At 47.1% G+C, this 13,315-nt stretch overlaps 2 protein-coding genes across 2 annotated transcripts; one reads left to right on the top strand and one right to left on the bottom strand.

Moving 5' to 3' along the window:
- Positions 1–609: 609 nt before the first annotated feature.
- LOC127800536 (NAC domain-containing protein 2) lies at positions 610–2,572 on the top strand. The gene is made up of 3 exons (XM_052335195.1): positions 610–848; positions 951–1,228; positions 1,774–2,572. The coding sequence occupies exons 1-3, from the start codon at positions 689–691 to the stop codon at positions 2,224–2,226; spliced, it is 891 nt and encodes a 296-aa protein (XP_052191155.1). The 5' UTR covers positions 610–688; the 3' UTR covers positions 2,227–2,572.
- Positions 2,573–10,225: 7,653 nt separating this feature from the next.
- LOC127799747 (uncharacterized) lies at positions 10,226–12,817 on the bottom strand. Its single transcript, XM_052333975.1, has one exon. The coding sequence runs from the start codon at positions 12,815–12,817 to the stop codon at positions 10,226–10,228; it is 2,592 nt and encodes an 863-aa protein (XP_052189935.1).
- Positions 12,818–13,315: the final 498 nt, after the last annotated feature.

Below are 13,315 nucleotides of genomic sequence, written 5' to 3' on the forward strand. Positions count from 1 at the left end.
GACAAAATGATAAATATTATTAATTATTAATAAAGTATGGTGATGATAATTTAATTTTTTTAAAATAAATTATGTGTTAAATAGATAGATAAAAAAAAAAAATTCCATTATACTCTTACCCTAAGCGTTAAAACAAAAATAAGACGAACTGTTTACAGCTGGACGGGGGTGAATGGGTTCGGGATCGTCCTGAGTTCACACTTGGCATCGCAATCAGGCATATTAAATTTGCTATGGGCGTGGGCCACCACCACATGCGCTTGCCAAGCAGCCTGACGTGGAATGCAGATCCACCGTCAAACTGTCGGTTCAAACCCCTAGAATTTCTTGCCAGGGAAATCCTCCCAGCCCCACCGCGGACCGAACAAGCGCAGCGATCCCTAGGCGAGCCGACTCGCCCGCGTCGCTCCAACCGAGGTGTCGTAAGCAGTGACAGAATCACCTCCATGTGGAACACTGACACGCACGCAAAGCACTTTGGCGCTCGACACGTGTCCCCCAGCACGCGCCAACGTTATCGCCCACGTGGATTCTAGAACCCGCCGTCCCCGCTCGACACCTGTCCCCTTCTCTCCTCTATATAATCCCCGTCCTCCCTTGCGTCTTAAGTTTCAATGTTTCTAGTTCCTCTTTCTTTTTGGTTTTCTTTTTCTTCTAGTGCAATCCACTAGTCTAGACAGAGAGAGAAATGACGGCGGAGATGCACTTGCCGCCTGGTTTCCGATTCCATCCGACGGACGAGGAACTCGTGGTGCACTATCTCTGCCGTAAATGCGCCTCCCAGCCGATTTCGGTCCCCATAATTGCAGAGGTTGATCTCTACAAGTATGATCCCTGGGATCTTCCTGGTGGGTATAAATTACTAATTCGTAATTACAAATTTTTTTCGTCCCCTTAAATTTCTTTTTGGTTTTTTCAATTTTTAATGTGTGGGTTAATTTGATCTACAGATTTGGCCTTGTACGGAGAGAAGGAGTGGTATTTCTTCTCGCCCCGAGACCGGAAGTATCCAAACGGATCGAGGCCGAACCGGGCGGCCGGCAGTGGCTACTGGAAGGCCACCGGGGCCGATAAGCCCATCGGCAACCCCAAGCCGATGGGGATTAAGAAGGCGCTGGTGTTCTACGCCGGGAAGGCGCCGAGAGGGGAAAAGACAAATTGGATCATGCACGAGTATCGGCTGGCAGATGTTGACCGCTCGGCTCGCAAGAAAGGCGGCAGCTTAAGGGTAAATAAATTAATAAATAAAACCGCTTCGTCTTTTCCTTGAGAGGGGTAAAGGAAAACGGGGATTGTCTGTTTTACCCTTTTGGGCTTTTGGGTTCTTCTCCATTCCACCAGGACCCATTATCATCGGGGGGAGACATCAGTCATTTTAAGTCCGGTGATAGCGATATGATAGCGGACACATCAGATGACTTAAATTAGTTGCGAATTGATTGTTGTTCGCTGCGGATAATGGCCGATTGGGAAAGAATGGACGGTGTTAATATGATGGGCCAGCTTAAGAAGCTGGGCTTCATATACATACTATCAAAGCCCTCTAGATAAGAACCCAGAAAGGACCAGTTTCTTTAATATTATGATACCGTCGATTGCCTTGACTTGTCAACTTCCGTTTCCGGAAATTATTCCCCCTTATCTCTTTCCGACGTCGGACCGGATCGAGAAATATAAGATAATATCTACTGGTGTATTTTAGTGCTATTACAATAGTAGGCATTCAGATTGATTGATGATGGACTGATTGATCTGGCGATTGTGATTTTGCAGCTCGACGATTGGGTGCTGTGCCGCATATACAACAAGAAGGGGAGCATCGAGAAGATGAGCTCGTTCGTCGGCGATAAAGTCAGCGAGCCAGCGGAAGTGTACGAGCAGAAGCCGGACATCCTGAGCCGCGGTGGGGGAGGGCTGCCGCCGCCGCCGGAGAGCTCCCTGACGGCGGGGGTGTTCAGCGAGCTGGCGTACTTGGACTCGTCGGATTCGGTGCCGAAGCTCCACACGGACTCGAGCTGCTCGGAGCACGTGGTGTCGCCGGAGTTCGCGTGCGAGCGTGAGGTCCAGAGCGAGCCGAGTAAGCTGACGGAATGGGAGAAAGCCGCCCTCGAGTTTCCCTTTAATTACATGGATGCCACCATGGAGGGCGCGTTCACTCCCCAGTTCCAGAGTAATCAGATGTCGCCGCTGCAGGACATGTTCATGTATCTGCAGAAGCCGTTCTGATCTGGGCCCACAAAAAATGGGGGAGTGATCGGACGGCGAGTCGCGTGGCAGGGGATAATACCCCCCCCAGCAATCACATGAGACGAGGGAGTCCGTGATTGTGAATGTGTGGGGCGGGGGCAATCGTGGTATTTTAGTAGTAGGTAGCAAAGCGTAAAGCTTAAAAGCATGATGCATGATTAATGTCGATTTAGGAGGTGGTATTATTAGCGACAGATAGAAGGATGGTATTGGTGAATGGTGAATGTTGGTTGCCTTGCCTTGCCTAGGTTGGTTCTTGTCCTCTATGTCAATACATTACATGTGTATAATGCCGTCTTTTAACATATGCAATGTTCGTTGGACATATGATCCCTGTCCCTGTCCCTGTCCCTCCCTGTTCTGTTCTGTTCTGTTCTGCACTACCAAACTTAAAAAGGCCTCCTCCTCTCATTTTAGAAGATGGTTCTTTAATTTTTATATTTTTTTTTGGCCTAGAAAATGTTGATCGAATTTAATCATTTACGTACTTTTAATTTTTGAACTCACTATTAGTCAGCCTTTGCTCACTCAAATAATGCAAATTTTTGCTAGTACCGGGCACAGACCCATAAGGCTCAAAGCCCGTTTACTTTTTAAGACTCAAAAAGGGCATTCAGTTCAGTACTTAAATATTAAGTGGATGTGAGTAGAATAGGGTAATGAGTGCGTGCTTCGTTATAAAAAAAATAAATATTCATCATATATTTCTTTTAGTATTTAAATAAATTATATTTTAAAATAATACATAATAAATTCACTTGATTTAAAATATGTAACATACTTTTTTGTTGGACAAACCTTAACGTAGGCGTCTGTCTGTCTGTCAGTCAGTGTTGGTCCCCTCAAGTCTTGCTTTTTTTTTTTTTTTTTTCCTTCAATTCCTCAAGTCATTAATTATTATCATAATTGTTAAATACATCTAAGTATTTTAAGAAATAATAGCAAACATTTTTTTTTCTATTCACGACTGAGTAAATACATCTAAGTATTTTAAGAAATAATAGCCAACATTTTTTTTTTCTATTCACGACTGAGTAAATACATCTAAGTATTTTAAGAAATAATAGCCAACATTTTTTTTCTATTCACGACTCAGTAATATTTTTTTTTATAAAAACTCTTCATTTTATTTTAATTTTCTACCTCAAATTGCATAATTTATTTTCAATAGCCACAACTTTGTTTTCATTCATGCCCAAACAGTTTTTCTTCTTAATTTCATTATTATAATTTTTGTTTTCCATTTGGCAGTTCATTGTTCATTTGATCAATCATTCTCCATAATCGCAATTGTGTTTTATTTTTTTAATATTGTTTAATATTCAACTATTGCTTGTGAGTTTTTTATAGAATTTTTTTTTTAAAAAAATTGCATAATATGAAGTTTTTGTGAAATAAGTTATTCCATTTCAATGGGACTAAATTGATCACTATATTTTTAAAATAACTAAAAAATCAGTTTATTTTAAAATTTAGACCAAATTAATCACTATATTTAAAAAAAAAACATAAATTATAATTATATGAGATTCTTTGAATATGAATATGCCGTTTAATTTAGGCATCTGTAATGGGAGGGTTATTATGATTGGGCATGAAGTTAAGTATAATAATTTATTTGTTATTTTTTTAAAATACAGTAACTAAATTAACCTTAATATAAAAAAACAATGGGTTATTTGATCACTTTTAAATTATAATGATCGAATTGACACCAACTATAAAGTACTATGGCGTATTTAATATGTCGGGTATGAAATTATGTGCTGAAAAATGAGCAATGAGCACGTACTTACTAATACCCTTATTATTTAGTGGAATAAAGACCTTTTTAATTACTCCACAATTCTTGGTAAATGAGAAAAAAAAATGTTTAGTTAATATATAAAATTATAAAATTGTAGGTGGTGTCGCATGAAACAAAGTCTTTTATTTGTTATATAATTATATAAACCATTTCTAATTACAGATCCCATTTTCAGGGTGTTTGAGTTTGACCAAATTCTTTTTTTTTTTTTTTAGTTTTTTGGTAGAGTAAAACAAAGTTTATAAGTTCTTTTAATAGCATAATATTTTTTTTTTATCTATTGGTTAGGTTGAATGAATTTATAAGTTACCAAACTTATGAACTCTTTTAATAGTGTTGACGTACGGAAACGGTCAACCGGAGTTCGAGAGCCCACAATGTGATAACGGGTACAAAAAGGCAAGGAATGGAAGACTGAAGCAGATAAAAAACACACACAGGACTTTTACGTGGTTCGGCCAGAATGATGCCTAGTCCACGACCGTTCTCTGGTTATTCTAGCAGAGTAACAGTATGTATTTTCTGATGATCCCCTGCTTTACAATGGCGTCCCCTCTTCTATATATAGAGTAGGGTAGCTTACAATGCGAATTAGTCCTAAGTACGGAAGAAGTCTATTCCGTTGATGGCGCTTTCCTTATTGGTTTCGGATTGTCAGGGATAGATCCCTTGTCTTCAGGGATCCGGATTGCTTCCGATAGGTAAGTGTCTATCGCTTCCGATTATCTCGCGATCTTCCAGCCGTCTGATCTGGGCGTATCTCTCGGCGAGCTGAGGTCGTGATGTTTGGAGTTCGTCTGAGCGAGCTCGCTTAAAGCGAGCTCGCTCGCATCAGCGATCTGGCTTCTGGTCCCGAAGGAATGGGACTCCACACTGATGGCTTTCGGTCTTCGGGTCTGGCGGGCTTCTGGGGAGTTCGGGCCGCTCTGCTGGGCCTTAGGTGATTCGGGTCGTTCTGCTGGGCCGGGCCCAGCCCGTCAATTGATTTCCGGAGATGGCATATAACATAAGCCCCCCAGCTCTTAGTGCGAGCTGCGGACTGAGAGCTGTTCCGGTTGCCGCAACCTATCTAGCTGTATTTCGGACGACCAACCGTCCCTTGAGAAACACTTCAAAGGGCACGTCTTGCCCGTACTGCTTTAAATGCGCACATTCCCCCATTACTGCGCGTGATCATGCCTGTGGGTCCCACGAGCTGTCGTGCGGCCGAGTTTCTTGGGGCATACCATGAGCCATTTTTTTTTTTTTTTGATCCGACGGCCAGGATCTTCCGGGCAAAAAGTATAAATAGCGGGAGAGACTACCTTCTTCCCCCTTCGCTTTATTATTTCGAATTTTCGTTGTGTGCGAAGGTTCTTATTCGTCTCCTTGCTCTGTCTCGACTGCGACCGCCTTTCCAGTTTTCGGGTGCCTTCGCCGCCATTCCTTGTTTCGGCATTTGCTTGTCCTCCGTTTATCCGGTGAGTTTCTCGCAACCCCTTTAGTCTTGCTTTCTGGTTTACTGTCTCTCGAATTTATCCGCGTACTGCCTTCTTCGTGATGGCTATGTGTCTTCCTCTGGTATTTAGAGCGTCGTTTGGCCCCCTTTTTGGCCTCTGATTGTCGAAGCGAGCTTAGTCTTGCTTTTAGATATCCACCGGGCTTAAGTTTCTGGCCCCCCCTGCTTTAGGCAGTGTCCTTACTTCGCGGTTTCGGCGCGACCTGATCGAATGGGGAGAGTCTAGGGCTTTTTTCTGTTTTGCGAGCGTCGGTCTGCTTTCAGCGGCCTGACTCTAATTTTGTCGTAGATGTCCCTCTCAGGTCACAGGCGCCGCGATTACCAAATAGGAGACATGGATACCCCGACTTCTTCGGAACCGTGTGAAGGATGGGAGGAGACGGTTCAAGAGCTTACCTCTCGGCGAGGTGGGGATGCTCGCGAACTTGCTTCATCAGTCTCAGCTGCTTTGTTTCGGCGATCTGGGGATGAGCGAGGAGCCCGCGAGGTGTTCGAGCGTCATCCTTCTAATGTGACCTTTGGCGAGCTCATTTCTTGGGTCAATGAATATAATTTTCCCTCGACCTCTAGTGCCATGGTTCCTTCTCCTGAGGACCATGCTGCCAACCCTCCTAAATGGTTCATCGCTTTGAGCCTTCAACACCTGGAGTCTGGTTTTAGGCTTCCAGTCCCTTCTTATTTGATAGCTCTTCTAAACGACCTGAAGCTTTCACCCTTCCAGCTTACTCCGAACTCCTACTCACAACTCTCTTCGTTAGCCCTCCTTTTTAAGAGGGCAGGTCTTGAGCCTCCTTCCCCTAGGGTTATTAGGTCCCTTTTCTCCTTCAAGAGTTTAGGCGATGGGCTGTATTATCTTGCAGCCCTAAATTCCGAGTATAAGAAGCTCTTGCCGAGGGGTAAGGCAAAGGGCAAATCCAATGTTGGGGCTTACAAGTCCTGGTGGTTTTTCGCCTCTTGCACTTCCCTTCACGAGCTCACGAGCTTCGGCTTCGTACAATGCCCAAGTAAGCGAGCTCACGCCCTTGTCTTTTTTCTTTATGCTCCTCTCGCTCTTTGACTGTTTTCCTTCTTTTTCAGATACCTCAGGTAAGAAGCCGATCCTGACCAAGGACGAGGTCGAGCTTCTGGAGAAGGTCGGCGCTGTAAAGACGGACGCTGACGATATCGAGCCATCTGACGACCTACTTCGCAAGTTCGGGCTCGCTCCCTCCCTCGATGCAAAGGTGATAGAGAAGAGGGACGTCGGGATCCGGGGAAAAAGGGACGTCAAGTCGGCCCTCGACGAGGTTGATCGCAGCTCGAGCTCGAATGAAGGCGGTCAAAGAGAACAAGCCGGTTCATCAACGCCGAGGATGGTAAAGCTAAAATACGTTCCGCGCAACAAACCGTCGGCGACCTCTACCGCGGTTCCTCCAGCGCCAACCTTGCGGGCTCAGGCGGATGTGCCCAGGGTTGAAGGGCCTGCAGCCCCTACGGCCGAAGCCCTGGTGATTCCAACTGCTCAGCCCGCCACCGAAGTAATCACAATCCGTGATTCCGAGGTGGTTGTGGCTACGTCTGCCCGTGGAAAGGCTTTGGTAGAAGAGGGTCGGGCGGCCTCGGCTTCTGGGAGCAAGAGGAAGGCTGCGTCGGCTTCGTCTCCCACCAGGATCCAGGCCGGGAAGAAAAAAAAGGCTGTCGATTCCCCCGCGGCAGCAGCTGAAGAGGTTTCCGCAGGAGGGGTCTACTTCGATCGCCTCCTGGACAACTTAAATAACGTTCTGGGCAACTCCGTCCGGTCTCTGGAGAAGGAGGACGTTACGGGGGAAAGGCTTCCATTATATTCAGCTCGCCATGGTCTGCTGGTATGTCCTTATTTTGCCGACCTTCCCTTTCCTTTCTGTTCGTTTTGTTTAGCCTTTTCTGCTTGTTTTCCAGTCCGTTCTCAGTTGTGTGAAGCAAGCCGAGGAGCTCGCTGTTCTCCTTAGGGAGAAGGAGAAGCTCACGAGTTTGGCTGGGAAGTTGAAAGACGACAAAAAGAAGCTGCAGGACAGCCTCACCTATCTGACAGAGGAAACCCGGAAGATGCGGGTTTATTATGAGGGGCAGGAAGATCGGATCGCGAAGGTTGAGGAGGCCAAGAAGAATGCCGAAGACAAGCTTTTTCGAGAGAAGTCTGCGAGCGCTCTTGCCCTTTGTGATTATAACGCGAAGCTTAAGAAGGTTTCGATCGAGCTGGAGGGGAGTCTAAAAGCGCAGCTGTTGGCTGAGGAGCGAGCTGAAGCTGCAGCCCGCGAGGTGGAGGGGGTCAAGAAGGAGCTTGCCCATAAAGAAGCCGAGGTCGGAGCCCGGGTAGCCAAGGAGCGCGAGGATGCTGCTTCAGAGAACTCAGCCGAATTTTTGTATACTTTGTGGACATTTCATCCTGAGCTGGACATCTCCTTCTTTGGCGAGGATGCTGTCCAAGAATTCGCAAGGTTTTCAGCTGAGGCAGCTGAAAAAGAGGCTGCTGGGGTTTCTAGTCAGCCCGACCAGCCCGATCAGCTCGAGGCCGCTCCCTCTACTGAAGATGTTCCCGCTCAGCTTGACGAAAATGCGGCTCTTCCTCCTAGATAGGGTTTTTCCTTGTATTTCTGTTTGTAAGACGTTTTTCTTTTAACAAAGTCTTCATGCTTCATGTGTGTTTTCTCCCTGCAAGCTTTTATTTGACTGAACTTTGGCGATCTCGGTAGTTAGGCCTTGGTAGATCGATCCTCAAATCGCAACCTTAGATTCACAAATAGTTGAAGTAGATCTAATAAAAACTTTGAAGAGGCGAAACTTAAACCTGACTTGTCGTGTAGCGACGCTAGACCATGTCAAAGCGAGCTTTCGCTAGCTTTAGGTCGTAGGTCCGCGTAAGAAGTTTTTCCGATCCGTCCAAAGAGTCAGGAATCACCGTAGCGAGCTTGTAAACTGAGCTTGTAGACTTGGCGTATACCCCTTCCCCCTAGCTCGCAGTTCGTTGTGCGGACTGGGAGCTAATGCCGACTTTCTCTTCCCTTTGCGAAGTTTGACCGTCGTCTCGGGACTTGTCATATTCTCGGGAATAATTGCCGGTTTTTGGGAATAGCCTTGGTTTATAAATAGCCTGATATGACCCCTTGAGACGTACTTCATGAGGTTCTTTTCTTTTTATCCTGGCGATGGTGCTTCAGCTGCGGTCCCCATGCAGTGCGGCAATCTTCTTCAGCCTTGGTGTTTCTGTTGAGGCTACCTTTCTGTCCTCTGAGGGAGATTGTCGGACTGCTGGGGTCACGGCTGAAGGTTGCTGAAGATTGGGGAAGAATTGCTGAAGGTCGGACGGATCGGAAGATACCGCTCGTTCTGCCATCGCCCTGGTGTATGTTCTGAGACAGTTTTCCGGTTGAAATCTGTATCAGAATATACACCAAGGGCAATGGCGGTGGAGAGCTGCTTTTCTGCAGATGAAGTTCACCATGGGAGGGCGTTTGGAGCTGACATTTCTTCGTAGGGGAGCAGAGACCGTTGCGGGCTCAGGCTACCTTGTAGCTTATGTAGGCATTTTTCCTTCACGTTGTAGCTTGGTAGATAGTTCTTGTATGACACGTTCTTTGTAATAACATATTCGTTCGCTTTGATTTAATCCCGGATTCTTGAAGAGCAGTTTCTCGAACGATTTTTTTTTTTTTTTTAGATCGTTTGATTGTTGGTCGCAAACGGTCTGTCCTTAATGCTTTGCTTAGCTAAGTAGTAAGTTGCAAATGACACCTAAGCGCTTTAGCTACCTTGCTGACGAGCCTGAAGTGCTGATTTTCAGTGTATCCAGGAGCTTTTTACGATCGGATTAAGTCGAGAGATCAGTAGCTCGTGGGTCGCGTTTGTTGCGCATAGCTGCTTCCCAAGCCATGATAATAAGAATAATCAAATCGGTTATCGTCTCTGCCCAGAATTTAATCAAGAGGAATGTCCGGAAAGGTCGCGGAATGTCTTTAGCTAATTTTCCGCATAGTATATAGGGGAATAGCTTCGCGTTAAATTGAAGATCTTGCCGAGATATATGTCCAGGTAGGTTGCATAGCGACCTCAGCTAACATACCAGGGCACTTCCGTAAATTCGCGTAGAAATTGAAAATCCGGCCAAGATATATGTCCAGGTAGGTCGCATAGCGACCTCAGCTAACATACCATGGCGCTGCTTGTAAATTTGCGAAGAATTTGAAAATTCGGCCAAGATATATGTCCAGGTAGGTCGCATAGCGACCTCAGCTAACATACCATGGCGCTGCTTGTAGTTGGCTTGGGAGGGGACACCCAGGTAGATCGCAGACCATGATTTTTATTCAAGATGAAAGGGGGTCTCAGTTAGTGATCCCTTTGCTCGAGGTGGAAGTGGTTGCCTAGGTAGGCGCCAAACCGTGACATTGGGTCAAGATGAATGGGCCTCAGCTAGCGAACCACGACCTGGGGGAGGACCAAGAGGAATGCTCAGATAAGCCACAAACCATAGCCCGTCGACTAAGATGAATGGGCCCCAGCTCGCAAACCATGGTTTTTTACCCCTCCCCAAAAAATGTTAAAGTGCTATAGTGGAGGACAGGTAACAAAGTTCGACAAAATTGATCAGCCAGAAACTTATTAATCTCAATCGAGCTTAAAAAATTTTAACATGAAACATAAGAATAGAAACACTTCTACTGATGGTAGGGGCGGAGGTGCTCCGCGTTCCAGGCTCGCGGGAGGACGGCTGCATCCACGTTGGCCAGATGGTATCCCCCGTTTCCCAAGTCCTTGTGGATAACAAAAGGTCCTTCCCAGTTCGGGCCTAGCGTGCCGTCACTGGCTTTTCGAGCGCCGATGAGTACTAGGCGTAGCACGCGATCTCCGAGCTTGTACCGTCTGAGCCGAACTTTTCTGTTGTAGTAACGCACTACCCTTTGCTGGTAGATGGCGATCCGTAGGCGAGCTGTGTCTCTAGCCTCCTCAAGTAGATCTAGATTCGCGGCTAGGAGTTCGTCATTTCCCTCCGGGTTAAAGGTGGCTCTTCGCTGACTGGTCACCTTGTGTTCAGCTGGGATCATTGCCTCGGACCCATAGACCAACGAGAAAGGAGTCTCAGCCGTGCTAGTTCGAGCTGTCGTCCGATACGCCCAAAGCACCGTTTGTAGTTCGTCCGCCCAAGCGCCCTTCCTGTCTTCCAGCTTCGTCTTCAGGGTGTGCTTGATTATCTTGTTGACTGCTTCGACCTGCCAATTGGCCTGGGGGTGGTCTACGGCCGTGAAGCTCTTTTGGATTCCCAATGACTCGCAGAATTGGATGAATTGCTCGCTGGTGAATTGAGTTCTGTTGTCTGTGACTATCTGCTGTGGGACCCCAAACCTGCAAATGATATTATTCCAGACAAATTTTTGTACCTTGGAGCTGGAGATTTCAGCGAGCTCTTTCGCTTCGGCCCATTTGGTGAAGTAATCAACTGCCACGATGGCATGCTTGCAATTGCCACGAGCTGTTGGGAGCGGCCCAATCAGGTCCATACCCCAGATAGCAAACGGCCACGAGCTGTTCATCTGTTGAAGGTAGGCCGATGGAGCCCGCGGGACATTAGCGAACCGTTGGCACTTGTCACACTTTTTCACCAAGTTGATCGCGTCTTGTTTCATCATAGGCCAATAGAATCCCTGCCGAAGGGCCTTCTGGGCTAGTGACAGAGCCTCGGTGTGGTTGCCGCAGTGCCCATCATGTATTTCCTCCAGCACGGTCTGACAGTCAGAGCCCTCAATACATCTTAACAATGGAGCTGTGAATCCTCGTTTATACAACACCTCATCGTAGATACAGTAGCGAACGGCTCGAGCTCGCAGTTTGCGCGCTTCTAGTTTATCTGTCGGTAGCTTTCCTTCCCGTAGGTACTCCAGAATGGGGCTCATCCATGAGCCCTGGGATGCGTGAACCACCATCGTCTCGGCCGGTTGCTCCATGCTAGGGGTGGCTAAAAACTCCACTGGTATAGCCCCTAGAAACTCTATGTCTCGCGCAGTAGCTAGCCGAGCCAGTGCATCTGCATGGGAATTCTGAGAGCTTGGAATTTGGCGTACTTCGAACCTCTGGAAGGGAATTAGAAGTTCGCGTACTTTGAGCAGGTATGCTGCCATCTTCACCCCCTTCGCCTGATATTCCCCGCGTATTTGGTTGACAACGAGTTGGGAATCGCTGAAAATTATCAGTTCTTCAGCTCGCACCTCCTTTGCCAAGCGCAGCCCTGCGAGCAGCGCCTCGTACTCGGCCTCGTTATTGGTAGCTCGGAAACCGAATCGCAGGGCGCATAGTATTCTGTGGCCCTCCGGGCTTATTAGCATAACTCCTGCCCCAGCTCCTTGCTCGCTCGATGACCCGTCAACGTACAACTCCCAGGACGGTCCTTCCGAGGTCTCTCCTTCTACTCGGGTCGTTTCAGTGAATTCAGCGATAAAATCCGCTAGTGCCTGCCCCTTGATTGCCACTCTTGGTTTGTATTCCAAGTCGAACTGAGCGAGCTCAATTGCCCATTTCAGCAGGCGGCCCGATGTGTCTGGCTTCTGCAAAATCTGCCTCAAGGGGTACTTAGTTAGAACATCGATCTGATGGGCCTGGAAATATGGACGTAATTTCCTCGATGCTATGACCAAGCAGTATGCGAGCTTCTCCATCGATGTGTACCTCGTTTCTGCGTCCACCAACCTCTTGCTAATATAATAAACGGGGTATTTCACCCCTTCCTCCTCCCGAACCAAGGCTGCGCTGAGAGCATGCGCCGACACTCCTAGGTAGATCACCAGTTTTTCCCCATCTCGGGGTTTTGAAAGTAGCGGAGCTTGCCCCATATACTCCTTCAGCTGCTGGAAGGCGAGCTCACACTCCTCACTCCAACTGAAACCTTGGGCTTTTCGCAACGTATTGAAGAAAGGGATGCACTTGTCGGTTGCCTTGGAGATAAATCGGCTTAGTGCAGCGACCTGGCCGGTTAGGCTCTGCACGTCCTTCATTCTTACAGGCGACCTCATATCCAAAAGGGCCTTTATTTTTCCTGGATTGGCCTCGATACCTCTGCTGTTGACCATGAATCCCAAGAACCTCTTGGAAGCCACCCCAAATGCACATTTTAGTGGGTTCAGCTTCATATTGTAGCTCCTGAGGATCTTAAATGTTTCTCCCAAATTACGAACATGATCTGCGACTTGCTCAGACTTAACCAGCATATTGTCAACGTATACCTCCATTGTTTTCCCAATCTGTGCTTCGAACATCATGTTCACAAGTCTCTAGTAGGTCGCTCCAGCATTCTTCAACCCGAACGGCATGACCTTATAATAGTATAGCCCGTGATCGGTGATAAACGACGTGTGTTCCTCCTTGTTAGGATTCATGGGGATCTAGTTGTATCCCGAGTAGGCGTCCATGAAACTGAGGAGCTGATGCCCCGCTGTTGCATCCACGAGCTGGTCAATTCTTGGGAGAGGGAAACTGTCCTTCGGGCAGGCTTTATTTAAGTTTGTGAAGTCGACGCAGGTCCTCCACTTCCCGTTCTTCTTTTTTACCAGCACTGGGTTGGCTACCCAGACTGGGTAGTGAGCCTCTCTGATAAACCCATTAGCCAGGAGCTTATCCACCTCCTCTTTAAGGGCGATGTAGCGTCCTGGAGTCATTGGTCTCCTCTTCTGGCGCACCGGCTTGTAGCTGGGGTCTATGTTGAGTTTGTGCGACATGACCTCCGGTGCTATCCCCACCATGTCTTCGTGATTCCACGC

Source organism: Diospyros lotus, chromosome 4 (genome assembly GCF_014633365.1).
Source record: "Diospyros lotus cultivar Yz01 chromosome 4, ASM1463336v1, whole genome shotgun sequence".
Taxonomy (NCBI): Eukaryota; Viridiplantae; Streptophyta; class Magnoliopsida; order Ericales; family Ebenaceae; genus Diospyros; species Diospyros lotus.